The following is a 22,810-nucleotide window of genomic DNA, read 5'->3' as shown; positions in this document are numbered from 1 at the left end:
TTACACTTTTCAACACCACATAGGCTATAGTCTTTGATAAAGGAGGAAACCCAATTATCCAAAGTTTTGGAGCAACATTGGGTAAATTTTGAAGTAGCTCGGACAAAAAGCCCAAATTGGGGGTTGGACTTGTAACCCCTCACATTTGAGGAACCCCATGAGGAATCTATAAATAAAGGAGAATTGAAACCACATTTTCATCATCAATTTGGATTGGAATATCTTTGATTGTCTTGAGTTGAGGCCTTGAGGGTGTTAATACCCCTTCTTCTTGATTAGATTCTGTGGAGGTGATGCCCCCAGCCTAGACACATTTTTTCCTTGTTCTGGCACAGCAAATCAGCTTGAAGTACTTAGAAGTTAGGACCTACCTTGGAGGCATCTTTCTAAGTCATTCATTTGGTCAATGAGTTTCTCTCAAACAGCGAAGAACTAGGTTCATTAGAGGTTCGGTTAAGGAGGATTGAGCTGCAGTAGGGCCTCCTAGAGGCACCCAAGCCAAATAGCAAAGGTCACAGACCACTAGGAGTCATGTTTGAGTTGTACTAAGGCACTGAAGCTAGCTAGGGACAGCAAGGGACCTTTCTGCAGTGTACAGGGAATTGTTTAAGGGCAAACGAGCTCTATTGAGGTCAACAAAGGCACTATAAGAGATAGAAAGAAGATGGCTTCTGTCTGAGATTAATTTTGGAGGCTGCAGCCTTGAATTTGACCCTCCTATGTGTTGGAAATGTAACTAGTTTCAGTTTTCATAATTGTTGTTGTACTCATTTCAATATGTATATCTTATGTAACAAACAAAAGAAGAAAGAAAAGTTATTATTTTAAAGCATGGGTTTCATGATTCTTTTTTATGGTCTTCTAGGTAAAAGCATGTTCTTCACACTTCTAGGGTTTGTTAGGTCATAGTATTTATTGCCATGGGTCAAGAGAGTCAACATCATGATTATAAGACCCTTTCGGGCAACATGTACCCCTGTAAAACAATTTATTTTGAGTCTAGAAGGTCCTAGAAACCTCCAAAGTACAAGTTGGCCCTAGCAGCTACAAGTCGGCCTAAAGGAGGGAATTCAACCCCTTGGAAAGGCTATAAATACAGGCAGCTTCAACCTCATTTGACACACTCACTCACACAAGTTCAATCTCTCAAGAAGAAGTTCGATTTGAAGCTAGGAGAAGCAAGAAAGGAAGAGTGAAGGTCTAGAAGACAAGGAGAATCCAAGAAGAAGAAGAAAAGTTTGTTTTTGGGCTCTATCTCTCTCACACGTGTGAAAACTAGGGTTTCTACAGCTTTCAAGAAGCCGAAATTGCAAGACCGAATTGCAAAAGATCAAGTTGCTAGAAGAGCAAATACTCTCATTTGACTTCGTTGACCTTGGGAAATATTGTCTTGCTCAAAGGAGGATCTCTTGAAGATTTTTCTTAGGGTTTCTACAGCAGCTACAGGATCAAAGTTGTAACTGGAATCTGGTTGATGCAAGATTGAGCCTTGTTGATCTGATCTTATTGGAAGGGTTTCGTGAAGGGTTGACTTGGTAATTAGAGGAGGACTTGGTCTAAGGTTTGGGTCTTGATTGTTTCATTTGAAGCAAATTCTATAAGAAGAGAAGAGATTTTCTGGGTTTTCCCCTTGGAGGGGTTTTGCCCTGCTTGGAGCCTAATTTTGTCTCTACTATTTTACTCTTGATATTTGTTTGAAGAAAAAGATCTAATAAAGAAAATACAAGAAAATAAATAAATTTCACAAGCAAATATTAAGGATAAGGAAAATTTGATTTAATAGCTGCCACATTGCATTTTCCAACATGGTTTCAGAGCTAAGGTAAACATTTGAAAATCTATCTATCTGTCTCTGCTTGTAATAGTCCTTAGGTCTTCATGTTTTCACACACCATCAATCTAATCATGCTTTCCTCATTCTCCAGATCATCATACTATGCAAAAGATCATACTTAGCAGATTAAATTGGCTCTGATACAATATTATGGAAACTGAAAACTTGAAAGAGTTCTTTGTGTTGAGTGAATAATGAGAAAGTGAAAGCTTTCTTATATAGGTTACAATAGAGTCGAGTCAATTCACTTTATGAATGTGGGATTAGACCAAAATGCACACTAAAGTGAATTAAGACAAAAAATAAATTAAAGTCCAATTGACTTTATAAATTCCTAAGTTTAGTACCTAAAACTAACATTTACTTTAATAATCCCTGCTTTACGAACTGACCAAGGTTCCACTGAATACACAGTTCTGTAAATTATTGAACATATTGTATAGAAATGTATCTGTTATTTAGGAAATATAAAGTTTTCAAATATACCAACTGTCCATTAGAGAAGGTAAAACCTGTACAGCAGTGCTTTAGATATTGAAACAACCTTTTTCATTGCACTGTGACCCAGCAGAGGACATCTATTTGTTGTGACAGGTGCTGTTCATATTCACTGTTCAGTACTTAGTGTAGCTGAATGTCTGTAACACAAATAGAGTGAAGGGAAATTTGGCCTTCTTTTTATGTTTCCCATAAATTCGTTGCTTATTTTAGGGGTTACAGGTGTTTAGCTTAAATATTGACTTGAAATTCTCTATTGAAAATCATTTTCAAGTGCGAAGGTGTCTCTGCTTGAATCCTGATTGATCCTGTAATTCTGATTTTCTGTAGGTGGTATCTACTGATTATTCAGTAAAGATGGACTGCCCATCAAAAGGTCTTGCTATGCTTGGACTTATAAGACCTGCATTTATGGAGGAACAATCCTCTGTACATAAATTCTTATATGATGAAAAGTTTCCAAGCACAGATATAATAGATCTCAATGGAAGGACCAAGGATGAGCAAGTTGAGGAAATTGCCATTAATGATGACAGTGACTCAGAATCTCAGCACCAGACATCTATTACAGATGCACATGCTTCAGTATATGTGTCAGACAACGATGAGGGGTCTGAAATAGGCACTTCACTTTACAAGCTGGAAATCATCCACATTCAACTTGTTTCTTTCTATGGAAATCAGGCAAGACAAGATTATGTTTAATTCATGTTAGATGGAAATTTTGAGTAAATCTTTTGTTAAGGTTGGTAAATTTAATGCCACTTTGTTTATTTTTCATAATTTCTTGTGGATGGTTAAAATGTAAGATTATCTTGAATCGACACTCAGAGAGTGTCTTCTGGAATGTTCAAAAAACAAAAATTGTTGTCAGGGACTGGAATACCATTGTTATTACAATACACTTTTTCCTTACAAGATAAAGTGTCTTATCTGTCTGAGTGACAACATTGTAGATGTTGAAAAATACAACCAATACACCAAAGTTATTTGAAATTGTAAAGCACAAATTTGAAATTATGATTCAGATACAAAAGAATGGAAACAAATCTGTCTGTCTACTTGATGATACTTAGCTTTTGAGTTTGTAATCAGTCCAGAGACCTTTGAGTGCCAAGACTACATCAAAACTTCAAAGACACATCTTACCATGACCATGTTCTCCATTATAGAGCTAATTACCTTTGCAAAGGCTGATAGAGTTATCTTTTTCTTTGTTGTTGCAAAATACTTACAGAAAACTGTACAAAAAGGATGGTGTAACGAACAAGGTTTGTTATAGCAAGTTATGTTGGAATTTCTAATTCTAACCCGTTAGAAATTCTTTTTGTACTATCTGGTTTATTGCACCTACTTGTTTAATTACTCAACAAGTTATTTAACCATATAAATACTGAAAATAAACACAAGTATAGTTTCAACATCTATAGATCGTCAACTGAAAGAAAACAAGCACACAAGTGACACTGTTATTTTTGGACAAATGTCCCTGGAAAAACCCAATGCGGGAAAACTGGTGTAGCTATTCAGAGGGTTATATTATTATGCAGTCTTTCTGAGTACAACTGGGTGCCTAACCGGCTCACCCGATAGAGAAAAATACACGGAAGCAATACCTCTATATTCGAAAACAGGTGTTCAGAAAACCTATCCCACGAAACCCTCTCCGGCGCAATTGAAGTTCAGCGTTGGCCCTTCTGGCCTTTGTGTCAGCCTCCTGCTGACCTGCGTCCCCTAGGAGCCTCTGCGCCAGCCCTCTGAGGCACTGCGCAGCCTCTGGGACCCTCTGCGTCACTCCAGCAGCCTCTGCGTGGATGATGCAGTCCCTTTGGGCTCTGCGCTGTCTCTGCTGGGCTTTGCGTAGCCTGGACTGACTACTGCGCTCGCTCTCTTTGCCTCTGCGCTGGTCTCTCAGTACTACCTCTGCCTCGTACTCACTGCCCCTTGCTGCTGATCATTGATTCAACTTTTCTTAGCAACCCCGCTCTAGCAAAACGAATGACTGATTACTCTGATATGTTCTCCAACTGACCCTCAACCCTCTTTTTATACTTTTCTCGTTGGTCCTTCAACAACCGAGATTAAATGTCTAATCAACGACTAAGATTAGATTTGGCTTGATCCATGACTTTTGGAACCTTCTAACCCAGTTTTATATTAATATCCATTAATATTTTATTTTTCTTAAAGTTTAGACTTAGGAACTCCATTAAAAATATTAATTATTTTAATATCTCCCAAACTGGGTATAATCTGTCCAAACCATTTCTGGGTCTTGGAGATCTCATGTGCTTTAGCCTCTCCACCAATTTTCATGGCTAGAGCACATCTGATACTACTTCAAATCAACACTCCCTCTTAGTGAGGACTATGCTCTAGTAATACTCCAGACGGAGCATCACTCTAATTATCCGGCATCGGTCCCTGTGCTGATGCTAGGCCTCCCTGCCCAACATCCTTTGCACTACTGCATCTTATATTGCTGCCCATGGCCCTGCCACTGCCACTGCTGCATCCGTACGACAACTCCCTCTGCATCCGTGTTGCTATTGGTCCATCCTCTCAACACTGCATCTGCACTGCATCCCTTCTCATCATGCTGCATCGTGCTATTGCATACTGCTACTGCACACTGTTACTGCGCTGCAACTCAATTACTGAGAAGTAAGTAACTGATCCACCCAACTTTTGACATCCCTCTCAGGCTAGAAACACTCCCAATGCTGAAGCTCCCTTTGCCGCTAACAAGTGCTCCCTCTACTGACCTCTGCGCTGCTGCAACAACTCCCTGCATCTCGCACCGTTGCAAACCTATCTGTGCCCTCCTGCACTGTTGCTACACTCCCGTGCCTCTCACATTGTTGCAACTTGCTAGCCTCGCGCTGCTCGGGGACTCTTGCACTGTAGCACTCTCCGTTGCTTCATCCGCATTCGTTTCTACTGACATCTGCCAATCTTGCTACTCTCTCTTCAGGGCTCCCTTAGCCAGGTAAAATCCAAGAGGTTGGGTACCTCAAGGATCTTGCCCCTCATCGCCTGTATTCTTCCTGACTACAGCTCGATGTCTCCCCACTTCTTTTCAAGTGGCACATGAGCACTCATGGCACAATCATCATCCTCCTCGACTTCTTTCTCCGCCTTTGCTGGCACTGCCTTCGAGTCAGAAGCCTCCCTCTTACTCTTCTTCCTCGGACACTGGTTCACATAGTGACCTACTTCCCCACAATGGAAGCACTTGACCTTGGAGAGGTCCTTCTTCTTCCTCTTCTCCTGCTTCCTCGCAGATGCTAGAGCCGCATCCTCTTCCTCTTCCTTCTTGATCCTAAACCCTCTGCCGCTACTCCCCGCCTTGGTCAACCGTCTGATCTCTTCTTGATGAAGAGCTGCCCACAATTCTTCCCAATCCGGAAGACTCGTCCTGCCCAGTATGCTTTGGACAAATATCTCCCAATCCTCGGAGACTGCATTAAGTGCGGTCCTCACCATTAATTCCTCATCCGGCATGGCCCCTATGGAAGTTAGCTGGTCATGGATCTCCTTCAACTGACCGAGGAAGACATCTATCTGCTCTCCCTTCTGCATCTGGTATGACCTTAGCTGATTCTCCAGGAGCATCTTCCTCTGCACGAAAGTATGCTGGTACAATGTCTTCAAAGTGTCCCACATCTCCTTTGCCGTTTCCTTCTCAGCAATATGTGGTACCACATGATCCTTGACCCCATCAAGGATGATGCACTTTGCCTTTGCTATTGCCTCCTCGTACCTTTCATTAGCTACTGGGTCAACTAGGATAGCCATCACTCTCAAGGCGAAGCCCTTGATATGATGTCTGTCTAGAATGGACAAGGTCTTGGCCTTCTAGACCACAAAGTTGGACGCTCCGTCCAACCTGTCCTGATCTCTCAGCCCATTCACGACCATCTCGCTACTTTTCTGTCGACTCCTTCGAGTCTCTCTACTTCCTGTCTGGAAGTTCTCGGTTTAACTCCTGCTGAGTCTCTCTACTTCCTATTTGGAAGTTCTCTATTCGACTCCTGCTGAGTCTCTCTACTTCCTGTCTGGAAGTTCTCTTTTGGACTCCCTCTGAGTTCCGATTTCCCTCTTGGAAATCCTTCTACCAACTGTCAAGTTGTTCCTCTTCGATTGTTGTGCAGCTGCAACACTGATCCAGATTCCTTGGCTAGAAATCCGCTTTAGCAGCAACTTCCTCTACCTTGGTCTTGCCTTGTTAGGTACTGTTCTAACCACAATACCCCACCATATTCGCTCTACCCACAGCCTTCTATGCCCCAACAACTGAAGGATTGAGCCTCTTAGCTCTATGCAATCCCGGCATCAACAAAACAACTCCCTCAGCCAACTGCGTCAACCCATCTGACCTTTGTGTGGCTCTGCGTGAGCCTGTTTCTGCCCTCCTCAGCCTCTGTGCTGCCTTTCTCTGGCCGAGACTGATGACGCAGTCCCTATGCGTCACTCCTTCCTCTGTTGCTTTCTGCAAGGATCATCTCTGTCACTCGGGATAGCTGAATCTACTGCAAATGCTCTGCTAAGCTGATGCATTCAGTTTTCCTATGATCTGCAACCACGCTCTGATACCATCTTGGAATTTCTAATTCTAACCCGTTAGAAATTCTTCCTGTACTATGTGGTTTATTTCACGTATTTGTTTAATTACTTAACAAGTTATTTAATCATATAAATACTTAAAAAAACACAAGTACAGTCTCAACATCTACAAATCATCAACTGAAAGAAAACAAGCACACAAGTGACACTGTTATTTTTGGACAAATGTCCTCGGAAAAACCAAATGTGGGAAAACCGGTGCATCTATTCAGAGGGTTATATTATTATGCAGTCTTTCTGAGTACAACTGGGTGCCTAACCAGCTCACCCAACAGAGAAAAAATCACCTCTATATTCGGAAACAGGTATTCAGAAAACCTGTCCCACGAAACCCTCCGGCACAACTGAAGCTCAGCGCTAGCCCTTTTGGCCTCTGCGTCAGCCTCTTGCTGACTTGCGTCAGCCCCAGGACCCTCTGTGTCAGCCCTCTTAGGCACTGTGTAGCCTCTGGGACCCTTTGCGTCACTCGAACAACCTTTGTGTGGATGACGCAGTCCCTCTGGCCTCTCCATAGCCTGGACTGGCTGTTGCTCTTGATCTTTCTGCTTCTGCGCTAGTCTGTCAATACTGTTTGTGCCTTTCTGCCTCGTACTCATCGTCCCTTGCTACTGATCACTAATTCAACTTTGTTTAGCAACCCCGCTCTAGCAAAATGAATGATTGATCACTCTAGTGCGTTCTCCAACTGACTCTCAAGCCTCTTCTTGTAATTTTCTCGTTGGTCCTCCAACGGCCGATATTAAATCTCTAATCAACGACTAAGATTAGATTTGGCTTGATCCATGACTTTTGGAACCTTCGAACCCAATTTTATACCCATTAATATTTTATTTTTCCCAAGTTTAGACTTAGAAACTCCATTAAAAATATTAATTATTTTAATATCTCCCACAGTGGGTACAATCTGTCCAAACCATTTCCGGGTATTGGAGATCTCATGTGCTTTAGTCTCTCCACCAATTTTCATGGCTAGAGCACATCCGATGCTACCCCAAATCAATAGGTTAAACACTCCAAAAGACTTGGAATATGTAGATCTCCATTGAGGATACAAGAATATATGTTAAAATGTATTAATAAAAATGATGTTACAAATGAGAGTGAGACCTTGCTTACATACCCTAGGCAGGTGTCCTTTTATGAACGATCATGTCCTTAGAGACATACCTCTTCTTTAACTAATTACCAATCAATCATTATTTAAGATGTGTTATTATTATATATATGCACATTATTTCTATCTATATTTTATTCATAACATTGCCTTCCTCCTCAAAATGCTTGTTGGACATTGGATAAACCAACGCTCCCCGTGTGTTTTTTGACATGTGCTTAACCACATATCATGGATCCATTAACTCTGGAGATGCATCCATTCATTAACACTTGCGGGTTTTGGTGTAATGACAATCGTGAGTCTAACAAGTGGTAATAAAGCCAAAGGTCTCGAGTTCGAATTACACCCGGCTCGTGCTGCGGGGGAGATCGTTGGACATTGGATAAACTAGCAGTCCCCGTGTGTTTCGTGACATGTGCTTAACCACCTCTCGTGGATCCATTAACTCTGGAGATGTGTTCATTCATTGACACCTGTGGGTTTTGGTGTAACGACAATCGTGAGTTCAACAAAGCTTTGTCCTCTAAGCTTGCCGATGAAAAGGCTTGATCTCTTTTTCAGTTTCAAATGTCTTTTGCTCTCGGAACTCTCATCTTCGTTGATACAAGTTGATATGATCCTCTGAGTGATAAACAAAACTGTCAAACTGAGAAAGTATTTGACCATCCTAAATCAATCTTTTGCGAATCTTGCAGTTATTGGATACTTTGTGTGAACTTTTATCACAAGATTGAATTGCATTGACATTAGTAGTCTTCGGAACAAAAGTTTGTTGTTTTTGATGAGTAATATAGATATGCAGTTTGATTGGGTTGTCTGCTCTTGTGATTCAAATGTCGATAGGGAGTTCTTGTGGTCTGATTTTCCCTTATCTTATGTGTGACAACCTCCTGATTTACTTCAAATATTGATGTTTTGAGTTGGTTACGAAATATTCATTTGGATTTTCATCATTTGAACTACAACATCTGAATATGTTTTTCCTTCAACTTGTTTGTCCTCTTTTTGAGTTGTGATATTGACTGGATTAGTATTTGTTCCCTAATCTTCAATTTGGACAGTTATATTTAACGACTTCGATACATATTTCATGATGAGCTCTTCTAAATTATTTTTCAATGATTGCTTATCATTTTTAAGTTTATTAATTTGAGTGAGTAATTTCTCGCTATCGTTCTTAAAACGATTAATTTCTTCGTTTTTGTCAGCGGTGATTTTGTCAACTTTCCTTTGCATATTTTGTATTGCTTTTTTACTTTCCTGAAGAATTATTTTTGAGATCTCTTGTATGTCTTTTGGCATCACTAAATCTGGCTTCAAAGTAACTTCCTGTAGCATTATTTTATTTATTTATTTTCATTTTTGTAGGAAAACGTCGAAAACTTCTTTTTCATATTTAGAATAAAGGACCCTAGAGTTTCCATCCAAGGTGAACCCAAAACAATATCACTATCATCAAAAAATAAGGTTTTCACAGTGAATTGCGAGATAAAAGTATAATCCCCAATACTTAGTTGTAGATTGCTTATGTCGTATTGTTTGTCACTGGCGTCAACAAAATTCGTTTCAGTTATATTCGATTCAAGAATCACTAATTGGTTAGAACAGTTAGTACTAACATAATTATTATTTTGAGTAGGAACAATAGAGATGATAACATCCTTTCCTGCAAGTGATCCTTCGATTTTAAATAGCGCATCGACCAGTGTTTTTAAAACCGGAACCGGTGACCGAACCGGTCCACCTAATGAACCGGTTTACCGACCGGAACCGGTCTAACCGGGACTGGTTTGGTCTAAACGAACTGGTTTTTAAAAAATACATTAAATAATTAATTTTTAATGAAACAAAACTATTTTTAAGATGTAAAACCATGATTCCAAGCCAATAGAGACAAAATATGCAAAGTTTGCTCATTTATATACCATGCAAAGGTGAATATATCAAAATGGCACCGAGTGCAATACATATCACCGACAAAATAGCAAAATACATAAGAAATGAGGCTCTAAATGGCCTATAAAGTCCAAAAACAATGCTGCAAGCTATGAGGCCATTGGCCTACTACAAGTCTTCAGTTAAGTTATAAACCGGACGGATGTAATGTCCTTCAGTCTGCATATTTATTCTCTCTACAAATCTATAGAAGTTAGGAGTAGGACATCTCTTGTTAAGGGAAAAATTTCAACTCTTATTGGTGAATAAATATTATTAGGATCCTTGAGTTGACTGTTGAACAGATCAAAGCTATCCTTTTGCAGTCATTGGTGAATCTTGATAAGCCCTGGATTTATGAGTTTTCGGACTTTGCAATAAGCAAAAGATTAGCAAGTGTTGAAGTGACATATGTGATATATGAATAAAAGACACCTTTGTTAGGTATCCCATTGTGAATATATGACATTGACCCCCTCCGCAATCTCATTGTCTTGTTGAACAACTTAAAGTATCAAAATGCACTAAGCCAATGATTGAATTTAGTGTTGTGTTTTAGCTCAGAGCATTATAATTGAAGGCATATCTTTAGTTATACTAAGAACAATTGGAGTCATCTTTGCAAGTCAAAAGGCAACAACATTAAGCAAAAGCATCTTGATAATATAACCAAAAAAGGGACTATTATTTCATATTTAATCACAGTGAGAATTTTAAAAACTACACAGTTCATGACTAAGGGTTTTCATCATTTACAGTAACACTAACAGTGACAAGTAGCAGTGTATCTTGAGAAAGTCTTTTGTAGAAGGTGACTTTGTATTTATTAGGAAAGTTCAAATGATGTAGGACAACAAGATATTGACTGTCCTATTTTGGTTTTAGCAACAATATTATTGATCATAAGAAGTGACAGTGGTACAATGATAATAACTTAACAGTGAACAGTGTCCATAAACCGGCCGGTTTAGGACGGAACCGGCCGGTTTGCTATAAACCGGCCGGTTCCGCCCTAAACCGGCCGGTTTTTACCGGTTAGGGCCTATTTTTGGGCACGTTGGGGTGTAAACCGGGTTAGAAGGGCCGGTTCGGACCGGCCAGCCCTCCAACCGGCCGGTTAGACCGGTAACCGGTTTTCTGGGCCGGTTTTAAAAACTATGGCATTGACACATATACTAAAAGTTTTAGGAAATCTTCCCTCTTTTGTTTCTCACTTAGATTCAATTTTTTTCTTGTCAGTTATTGATTCCATTTTATTTGTTGAATATTTTTGTCGTATGAGAGATCTGCTTGGAAATATAACAAGTTATCTTTATAATATTAACACCTTTACTTACCTTTCATAACAACCCCTTTTTATACTTTAAAAGTATCTTATTGAAATGTTCCTTTTATATATTCCTTTTTATAACAACCTTTTTTTTTTATAATAATTTATTTCACCCTTTTTTTTAATTGTAATTTCCATTTATTCCTTTGTTATAATATATATATGGAGATCACCTTATGGTTTATGCCAACCTTTTTACTCGTGATCAATATAATCCCCTTATTATATTATATATAAATAATATTTCTTGCATATTCTTGATAAATTTTTCTTTTCCTTTTTTCACCTTATATATAAAATGTTTTTATAAAAATATTCATCCCCTTAAAAGTTGATCTTTAATATTAAATAATACCTTTTGCACCTTGGTATTTTTAATATTGCTTTCTTGAGAATTTTTATTTATTTATTTTTAGATTTATATAATTTCTTTAACTTTCTCAACACTTTGACGTAGCATCACTTTATGAAGCAATTCTCAACAATTTAATGCAACATCACTCTATTAATTGATTTATGAAATGTTATCTAATTATTTTTCACCCTTAAGCAACTTAGTTTGCTTGGGCCAATTTGGTTGACTTAAATGAAAGGGCACTTAACTTTGGACATGATACCTAGCGAATTGAAAGGCACACATCACTATTATTCATATCCATCCATTCGTTAACAACTAAAATTTCAATGGGTGCACCTGTTTCTTATGTGACCACCCGCAATTTGACAATTTCACGAATGATTAAATTGTGGTTGTTTGGGGTTGTATTGATAATTAGAATCATTAATTCTTTAAGAATCAGTGGTTGATACGGTAGTGATGTGGTTGTGGATGACGAACGTTATCACTGAGGTGGTGATGACTTGCTGCTGCAACAACTATCATTGGGTTTGCGACGACTTGGAAGAGCTTTTGGGAAGAAGACGATAGGACAACAGATAGCAGGAAGCAACCCGGTCGAAGAGTTGTGTTGGTATGGTAAGCGGTCGACGACTTTGTAGCGGTAGACTACACTATAGGCAGATGAATCAATGTCGAAATTCGATGGTGGCTGACAGTGGTAGATTGGTGCCAGAGGAGTGGCAGTGTATGATGATCGGTCGGCTAATTTGTTGACCGTTTCAGGTGTGTGTTTGTTTTTAAAATTATATTTTTATGTAATTTCCCCTTTTTTATTAATATAATTTTTTGTATAATTTTTTTTCAATTTTGTTTTGTTTTGTTTTGTTTCTAATACACTTTTTTTTTCTTTTAATTTTAATGGCCAAAAACCTAGTGAAATGGAGAAATTCCAAATTCTTTTGGCAAAACGCTTTCAACGGCAACAAGGTTGACGAATTACGATGGCCAAAGGCCTTGATCAGACTGGCTCTATGCAATGATTGAGCGGCCATAGGATCTAACATCACTAATACCAATGTAATGAACAAGGTTCGTTATAGCAGGTTAAACACTCCTAAAGACTTGGAATACATAGATCTCCATTGAGGATACAAGAATATATATTAAAATGTATGAATAAGAATGATGTCACAAATGAGAGTGAGACCCTGCTTACATACCCTAGGCAAGTGTCCCTTTATGAACGGTCATGTCCTTAGGGACATACCTCTTCATTAACTAATTACTAAATAATCATTATTTATGATGTGTTATTATTATATATATTTACATTATTTCTATCTATATTTTATTCATAACAGATGGAAGTGTGTATACAATGGAGGCCATAACCTCTATCCCTTGATTAACTTTTGATAGTGTTCATATTTAATAATGGTCATATTATGTATATTATACGTGGTACTTTTAAGCTGCAAGTATTTAGTAAATCAACTTTAGTGTTGGATACCGAGCCATTCATTAGCCAGGGAAGTGGAATCCATCCCAGAACCAATGATAGTGGAACCAACCAAAGGCCACCCATGACACAAGCTGAAGTGTTGAACTAGATGTTTGCCACTTTAGGTAGCAATTTGACATTTCTTATTTCCGAAGTCGTTATGGGCCAATGATAACAGGGACTTAGAGCAATGGGGCTTCTTTTCTTTTCCTTTTTTTCAGCACTAGAGCATTGTATCTATTTTTGGCATTGTAATAGTGGCACCCACATCATATAGATTAGGTTTGAGTTTTTGTTTCTAAAGGAGTGGTATTCACACTCCTATGTATATCCACTTGTGCACTAATGTAATAAATAGATTCATGTTTATTAATGATTGACAAAATATTTCTGCAAATATATTGAATAATGATTAATGGATAAGAATTGATAAGAAGGTTACAATGAGCCTCGTGATGGTATATTTATATGCATTGACTGGTTACAAGGTGAATCACTGTGTACCCTTTGATATTTCATTTGCCTAATTAATACTGGTATTATTATTACCATCATCATCACCATCATGTTTAGTATTTATTATGTATATTACATTGCCACCCTCTCAAGAAATGCTTTGCCCTCAAAGCATAGTAAATAGTATTCTCTCTATTTGAGCATGCTTCCTTGGCGACATCATCCTTGTCTTTGTCTGGTTGTAGAGGCTTGACTTGGTTCCTGATTTGAGCATTGTTGAGGTTATGCTGCGGTGTATGCATCATATTTCGAAGTATTTTAACCTATTTGTTGAACATGAAACCTTGATATCCCTTGGTAACATACTTTCTTTGCTTCCATTGTTGTATTTTTCATTGTGTTTCTTGCCCATTTTTCATTAGATCCTAGGTCTTATCAACCTTCTTTAAAATGAGGTCGAATATATTTTGTAGTTTGTTCATTTCAAAAGATAGTTTCCTTTTGGGGGATCTTATTATTATTCTTATTTTGTGGCGTGAATGAGATTGATGCTATTAACACTTTCAGTGGTGTTTCGTCATTATCAAATTCCGAATTGTAGCTTATAGTAATTTCATTTTTTGGTTTCAAGACATCTATTTCCCTTTCATTTGTTATTTTGAAGTATTGTAATGATGGATCTTCGCATTTATGCCCTAGAGCTCAATTCTTACCACATCTACACTAATTGTTTTTCTTATTTTTGTCCCTTTTAGAGTGGTGATATTTACTATCATTGCAACTGGTTGTCTCCTTTGGAGGTTCAAAAGCTACCTCTTGTTCACTGAACTTCCTGCTGATAATTTTTGGTGTACTTTAGCTTCAAACAAGCTTTTAGGTCTTGATAGCATTAGCTCACTGTGGATAATCAGTTTGAACTCCGACATATACATTTTTACAGTTGATTGTTTGTAGGTAGGCAATTCTAGTTGCAAGGACTTCCCATTCATGGGTGTACTCGACAGTGATTAATTATCCTTGCTTGTTGTGACTGTGTGAACATGGTATAGGTGTCATCTTCTTCATTGTCATGAAATCTCTTAGGTGAATCATTTGCGAACATTTGACAGTTAATTGAAAACCCATTAATTTTATTGGTTCACCATGTGATCCAATTGTAAGCATCTCCTTCTAAGTATAGGGATGCCATCAATATCTTCTCTAGTTTGCTCACGGGTGCATTCATAACAAAAATTCTTTACATTTTATTAACCCACATGGTAGCTTTTCAATTATTTATTCCATCGTACTTAAGTATCACAATATTGGTTTTATTTAGATAACCCTTGTTATCTTGCTATCTTAGGTAACTTGTGTTTGGCCATTTTGGCCTTAGTGGTGGTTTTTTTTTAACAAGTTCGTTTACTTTTTGTATTACAAAAAAAGAAAGGAGCTAAGTGCTGTTACATTTCGGAGGTTGCTGGTTCTCAAGGGAGGTGCAAAATGGGAGCGCAGTCCCTGCCTCAGCGTTTGAGGTCTTGTTTCTAAAATTTTCAAAAACTATGAAAGTATATTGCCTCATAAACTGCCCAAGTAACAAACAGAATTTACAAAGCATAGAATACTAATTGCATAAGTTTCACCAAAATTGGTTCACTGAATCTTCTGGCTGCTGTCCTCTTTTCTCGCTGTACCTTGAGGAGGTTTCTCCTTGCTGACTTTGATTCAGTGACTTGATGTAATCCACAACCTCCTCCAGGTGCTTGCATTTATCTTTCAAGTCTTTGATTTTAGCTCTTTGGTTGTCGATTTCTCTTTGCTTGTAGACATTAATCATCTTCATCTCAGATCTTAGGTCTTTTAGAGATTGATTGAAGCGACCTATCATAAATCTATTAGCCCTACAGGTCGAGCAACTCTTGTTCTTTTCAACTCTTTCAAGCGGATTGCAAGACATTTTTCCTTTCTAATTTGTTTTGTTTGCTGAAGTGTCTTTGCCTGGAGAATGTTCTCTTGCTTTCATCTGATTCCTTCTTTTATCTCTGTTTCTTTGGGCTTTGTTTTGAGTTATTTATGGTATCTTCAAGAAGTCTTTGTTAATCCTGTAATGCTGCGTATAATTTGACACCCACTGATAGTAATAGAGCGGGGTAATGTTCTGCTTATGAAACAAAGGTGGAGAAGAAACTATGATCTCAAGATTAGAGAGGGAGAGAAAGAGCCGGACTCTGATGTAAATGCAGAGAGTAGAATGGGATTGGAAGGGATCAGATGAGGTCGATATGGGGATCAGATGAGGTCTATGAGGGCGATAAGCATGAAACGAGACAGAACTAAAATTGAATTAAATCCTAAAGCCAATGTCAAATGGAAACTGTGAATGAAAACTGAGAAGTAATACTTTACTGTTACCTTGGGTCTGAGTTTTGTTGTTGTGGTTATATCTCAACACGGTGTCTGCTCTTGGTTCTCCGGCTACGAGGCTTCGCTGAATGTGATCCAACTGTTGAATTGCAGGGCTGTTCCGCCCATGTCTCTAATGCTCTCTGCTACGTTCTTCTCTAATACACCTTGCGTTTCTTATCTTGATACTCTCCCTCTGATTATTCCAGTGTTGAGAATGCCATCGCTGATACTTCAATTTATGATTTTTTGAGTAATGTGTATACTTGTTGCTGTGGGTATCTCTCACGATTTTTTTGTTCATGACTGTACAGGTGTCCACAACATTGCGAGAATGGCAATCGATACTTTCTTTGTATTGTTGGTGCTTGATATGACTCATACCTGCTTTGTTCAGGACTTGAGGATGAATGCATACTTGATTTAAATTGTGGTGAATCCTTTTTGGAATTGAATGAATCCTCAGGTCTGTTCGAGGAGGATTACACTTGATTGTATTGGCTGGCAGCTGAGAAAGAGTCCCCTGCTCCTCGCTGCTAACTTCATTTGCTCTGCTTGACGGATGAGATTAAAGGTTTTTTTGATCCTCATCAACGGTCGAGATCGCCTTGACAAGGATTACTCGAACTAGCCGTTGGGAAATTTTTCTTTAAATAAGAAGTCAGTGGTCAGTTGCGATGATCCGATCTTTTGATCATGTGTTAAGTGAAAGCTCTCTTGTAATCGTTTTTCATGGGCAATAAAGAAAGACTTTGGGGTTAATTTCTGCTGGTGCTACTCTTCGTGGAAATGCTGTAAGATGTTTTATTTTCATGCATAGATTTCCTTTTTAGCCATTGATAGTAGCCTTCTAAAGAGTGGTTTAAGCACAAGTATCTTGCTTGATCGCTAGGGTTTAAATGATAGTTTAATTTCTGAATATAATGGTAGGTATCTCCATGAGATCTGAATTTTGTTTTCTATCTCTATGTTAATGGTTGAATTAAGCTGTGCAGGAAATCCTTGATTTTGAGATCACCGGGGGTTCGGGGAAGTCTTTAGTTGGACCAGCCAACTCCCGGATTGCATTTTCTGAAGAGCCCAGTTGGTTTTTGATCTCGGGCTTATCATTAAATTTTCTGTTGTGGATGCATGAAGGGTTTTCTGAAGCACCTTATTTTAAATTCAAAATTTAAAAAAATATATGTGTGGCATAATGACAAACTTAGCTGCTTGGAGCCCTTAACTTGTGAATACTGTAATTATTTAGCTGGTTTTTGGGTTTTTTTAGGTTTAATCCTTGCATATATTATTTCTGGGTGTTTTGTTTTTGTTATTGCAGGTTGTAGCGCTAAAGAGGAGATTTTTGTTTGAAGCCAGATCTAGGCCCTGGAGGGTAAGATCTGGCCTCAGAGTTAGCTCTTGCAGGGGTTTTTTGGAAAAGGTTTCTGAAGAAATTCGAGGTTTTCCAAGCCATTTGTCTGCTGTTGCCTGGGGTTTCATTTCTAGAGGAAATTTTTGAATTTTTTTTTAAGGGTGAACGCTGCCCTAGGCATGCAACAGACTCTCCACCCATTTCATGCTTCAGTCTCAATCTCCCTGCGCAATTGTTAGACCCCAGTGCTGCCATCCCTCAATTGCTGCTAGAACCTGCAAACAAGTGGCTGCCTGTTCCATCTACTACACAGTGCTACATTTCCCTCTACACTGCCTTTTCCCTTGCGGATCTCGCCTCTGTTGACCCACCATCCTCTCTAAAACCCTCACGCAAATTTAATTGCTCTATTGCTGCCATTGCAGTTTTCGAAACTACTCCGCCACCATCGAGCTACATCCTTCTACCAGCATCAGTGTGCCTCCATTTCCCTCAATGCCATCAAACCTGTCCACGATCAACCCTCTGCGTGTTCATTTCGCTGCTGCCATCACAGTTCCCATCACAAAATCTTTCACGTGCATCCTTCTCCCTACACAGCTCGCTAACTTCATCGTCTCTCAGCGCCTTGTTGCTCCTTACTGCACTCATCTCTCGGCATGATCAACCTGATAGCCATCTCCACGCTGCCATTTCACATTTTTCTCCCACGTCGCGAGCAAAACCCTCTGACCTGCACATACATCAAAACACAGTCCATTGTTGCCTCAAATATCTCTCCATGCAAGCCTTCGAACCCTCTCTGCCTGCGTCAGTCTAGCTCCTCATTCATGCTTCTCTCTCTTGGCCATCAAGTCCAAACCTTTTTCGACCAGCATACGCATAGCAAAACTTATTCATTTTAACATTTCGATTTGTTTCATTTTATTTGGCTTTTATGTTCCAGTTGGCTAGAGTTAATCGTGTGCGCGTTTTTGTTTAGTCTCTTTTGATTTTAGCTTAGGGTTAGCATAATTAGAACGCATTTAATTTAGTTTTAGGATAAAGTATATATATATATATATTTTTTTTTTTTTATGAAGTGTTTTAATATATAAAAATTTAAAATAAAAAATTCGAATTTCATTTTGTTATATAGTTTTAGAATTAGAATTTTATTTATTTACATTTGAGTTTTATTTAGTTAGGATTTAGACTTTGTAAACTTTCATAGTTTAGATATTTTTATTTTCTTTTTATCTTTTAGTCTTTATTTATAGTTTGGTTTAGTTTATAACAAATCATCAAATTAAAAAAAAGGGGGGTCCCAAAAACTGTTTTTTAGCCATTTGGATGTGTATGGTTATTAAAAAAAATAAAAATTTCAAAAGGATTTTCTAAGATTGTGAGCTTTCAAAGAAAAGATTTTTATGGTATCAATGTTTCATCTATAGTTAAAAGTGCTTAAATTTTTTCATCTAGAGTTTAACTATTGGAAAACGATAATTTTTCCTAGGTTTGGAATTTCAAGCATAACCATTTTAAATTCTAGGATGTTAGCTTTTAAATTTTATGGTTATTTAAAGCATTTGCGTCTTTTGAAATTTAATTGCTAAGACATTGTTTATTTATAGAAAATCTGTCGTCCTTGCTTGGATTATTTAATAATCATTACATGTTAGATAGTTTGCAAATATTTTCAAGCAATTAGCAGCAGCAGATAATCAATTACTTGGATCATTGACTCCATAAGGCACTGGTATTAATCATTTAAAATTCAATCTAAATCTTGCTAAGCCTTAAATCAGGTATTCGATTGCCTTGCTGTGTCTCCCAACCGGCTTATTTTCAGTTGGTTCTACTTTTTCCCATAGGGTCTACAACTCTACCCCCCTTAGTCTGCTACAGGGAGACAGCTTAAACAAAGAGATCGGGGATCAGGGTGACAGCCCCCAGTATGAGCGTTGTCGTGGTGCTTAGACACTTTGCGCAACAACATTTTTTGGCGCCGTTGCCGGGGATATTTTATTCTCGGCTCTTCAACGACATTTCATCATTCGTCTTTCATTTCTCATCTTTTAATTTGAGCCGGCAACGACAACATTTTTTGGCACCGTTGCCAGGGAACATTTTATTCTCGGTGTTTCAACGACATTTCCTATTCATTCTTCTCATTTCTCATCTTTTCATTTCAGCCGGCAACACCAACATTTTTTGGCGCTGTTGCCAGGGACCAATTTATTGGGCCTTGGCTCTTCGACATTCATCTTTCATCTTTATCATCTCTCATTTGAACTGTCAAAGTCAAATTTTTTTGGCACATCTCATCTTTTCCGCCTTTCTCTGTCAAGCGGCCAACATTTTCTGGCGTCATTTGATCTTTTCATCGCCCTATCTTTCGTGATCTCGTTAATCTTTTCTTCTGCACCTTTAGCACGTGGACTTTTCGGTTCGTTTCTTGTTTGGGTGACGACTCCTTTTTTTTCATTTATTCTCAGACAAGAAGCCCTCCCTTATATTTGGTTGTTTGTTGCTTTTTGGATCCTAGAGTTAAATTCATGTTCAAGTGGCGACTCCACTTCTTTCATCTCTTGATTTTCTTGAGCAAAGATCTCTCTGTATCATCCATTTGGTCCCTCATTATTCATCATGGATTATTCGTTTACCCCGTGTCATTTTGCTGATGTTCTCCATGATATTCCGGAAGTGGCCATTCATAAATTGTCTTTGTTCTCAGGTGGTGATTCAGTTGCTGTTAGAAAGCATCTATGCAGGTTTTCTCGTATAATGCTCATATATTGTAATTCTCCCCAGTATCATCATGAAGACGCCAAAATGTGTTTATTTGCCTTTTCTTTAGAGGGTGATGCTTTGAATTGGTTTAATAATTGTCCTGAGGATTCTTTTACTTCTTTGCAAGACATCGTTCGTGCTTTTAAAGATAGATATGGTTATCAAGATAGCTCGCCTTGTGCCCCTAAAATTATGCAACAGAATGAAAGTGATCTGGTGAAGGATCTAGCTGTTGATGAAAGACTTCAAGACAATTCTCCATATCAGAATATGCCATCGACTTGCACCGTTACAGATCAAATCCATGACAGTGGAAAAGCAGGAACAAATTGTCAAATCAGTGTCAACAATGAAAGGGAAAATCAGAAGCAAATTATAGAGGAACTAATGCGGCTGGTAAAAAATATGGAGATTAATCAAGAAAAGTTTGTAACTGATTACGTCAATGATATGAGAACTTTATACACCCACCTGGAAAAGCGAGATAAGGAGATGGAAACCATGAAAGCTAATCATGATAGGGAAATTAATTCTATGCAAAACAAGTTATTAACTATGGATGAAGAAATGACTATCATGACATCCGATTATAATAATCAATTGGCTACCATGCAAGCAAATCATAAGAAAGAGATAAATCTATGCAACATTGCTTGATGACCATAAAGGCAAAGAATGACAAAGTAATAAAAGATATGGAAGCTAGTAAGATATGTCTTCAGAATAAGTTATTGAGCATGGAGGAAGACCATGCCAGGGAAATCAGTGCTATGAAGGTTGAACACTCTAGCCAGATGGATGCCATTATAATACAGGTACAAAAATTTCAGCATCAATCAGAGGATGAAAGAAACAAGGAGATGTCAATAGATCAGAAGCTTCCTTATTTGCTGCAACAAGCTCCATCTTATTATGAGGAGGTCATTGGTTCGATTGAAAAGTGGTTAGTTGAAGGTGACCCAGTTAAAATTGAAAATAATAAAGATCAAATGCAAAATGAAGAAAGACATGCCACGCATATCTTACATACTTCATTTGAGAGTTTTGAAGCAGAATGTGCCACGTCATCAGTGATACAACCTGCAGCAAAGAAAAGACGCAAGAGAAAGAGAACGAGAAAGCGATTTGATGCGTCAGATAGCTGTAAGCAGCTTGATTTTCGGATAGAAAAAAGTCCTACCATATGCAGAATTGGACATGGCACATCCGAGAAGCAGCCGACAGACTTGCTTGAAAGCGGGCAAATGCTCAGTATACACTATATTGAACGCATCTGATGGCATGGGGCATTCTCTGTATTTCTAACCCTACTCCTTGTCTTTTCAGCATTTCATTTTTGTTTTAGGATTAGATTTACTTTTCATGTTACTAGATAGTTAATAAATGAAGAGCTTATATCTTATGGTAGAGGAGGAATGACCTGTTGTAGAGTTTTATGAACCCAATGTTTCGGACTACCAAGTGAGTCCATCATCAGGGGAGGATGCGTCAATAGATATTCTTAAGATCTTAATGATGTATCAAGAGCTATAATTAGGGTATATATATCAGTTATTAAACAAAAGAATAAGAAAATAGGTCGGCTTTAAGAAAATTTAGATTGGAAATGAGTTTAGCTCTAGATAATCTTATATATTTCCTGTGCTTAATGTTATATGATGATTTTTGGATGGACGCTACTTATGTTTTGTTGTGTGTTGCGTGGATACAGATTCTGGATTCTCACATTCCTACAGTGCAGCAACGTGTTCCCAAGTAGAGCCAGATGTTGACCACTATGTGTCAATGACCCATAGCAGTACACCCGCTTTTTTGCAAAAGGAATAACGCTTGATCGACATGTCCGTGCCATTCGACTATCATCTTTAGCCTAATCCTGTTATATTGTAAACCCAGTCTGCATGTGTAAATTGTAAATAATCTCAGTAGATCCATGTCATGTATGTAATTGCTTAGGTAAACCTAATTTTCTAGTGATGATCTATGTTCCAGAAGGTTTTTTGTCTCACCGATCCATGATCGGCAGAGTTTTTCTTCAGCGTAACCCCAAAGCCGGAATGGATTTTGTCATTAGAATCTTAGGGGAGTCCTAGTGTGCTAGATTGAGTCTATGTAAAAGTGATTTGGGAATAATCCTAACTATTTGGTTAGGTTATTTTATTACGAATTGCTTGATCTGTTAGATTCTATTTGTGTCGCATAACTGGGTAGTCTGTGAGGGTTTATGTCAAATGGGTTTTCCCCTTTGAGATATAAAAAATGTAAAAATCATGATGTAAAATGTCTTGAGGGTTAGAAAAATAATTTATCCCCTCATAAGTCCTAGGTCCTAAGTCCTAGGTCCTAGGTAATTTTAAATTTCTCAAAGGCTAAATTCGAGGATCCTTTAAAAAATTAAATCTTAACTGGTCCAGGGACTAAAGTTAATAGATTATTTTGCTAAATTTTATATCTTAGGTTCATGGGGTTAAGTCAAAGTCAAAGTTTTGAGGAAATAAATGCAAAATTTTAGTTTTTGAATATATTAAAATACATTTAAATGATAATTTCGAATTTCCTCATTATTTTAATTTCGACGGATGAGATTATAAGATTTTTTGATTGTCATCAACGGTCGAGATCGTTTTGATAAGGATCACTCGAACTAGTCGTTGGGAAATTTTTC

The 22,810-nt window shown here is 38.1% G+C and overlaps 1 protein-coding gene across 3 annotated transcripts in view; it reads left to right on the top strand.

Moving 5' to 3' along the window:
- LOC149198838 (uncharacterized protein At3g49140-like) overlaps window positions 1-22,810 on the top strand; it is a 200,554-nt gene that overhangs the window by 48,202 nt on the left and 129,542 nt on the right. For all 3 annotated transcript variants that reach the window (XR_016253736.1, XM_089402182.1, XM_089402183.1), the window contains exon 8: window positions 2,663-3,016. Coding sequence is in view for 2 of the 3 variants with exons in the window: in XM_089402182.1 (XP_089258308.1) it covers window positions 2,663-3,016 (354 nt within the window). In the remaining variant the exon portion in view is untranslated. The remainder of the gene's footprint in view (window positions 1-2,662; window positions 3,017-22,810) is intronic.

Source organism: Pinus tabuliformis, chromosome 2_1, assembly GCF_031772625.1.
Source record: "Pinus tabuliformis cultivar Carrire ecotype Pingquan chromosome 2_1, CPIR1, whole genome shotgun sequence".
In the NCBI taxonomy this organism is placed as follows: Eukaryota; Viridiplantae; Streptophyta; class Pinopsida; order Pinales; family Pinaceae; genus Pinus; species Pinus tabuliformis.
Note: the sequence above shows the minus strand (reverse complement) of the source record. Positions and strands in the feature narration are given on the sequence as shown.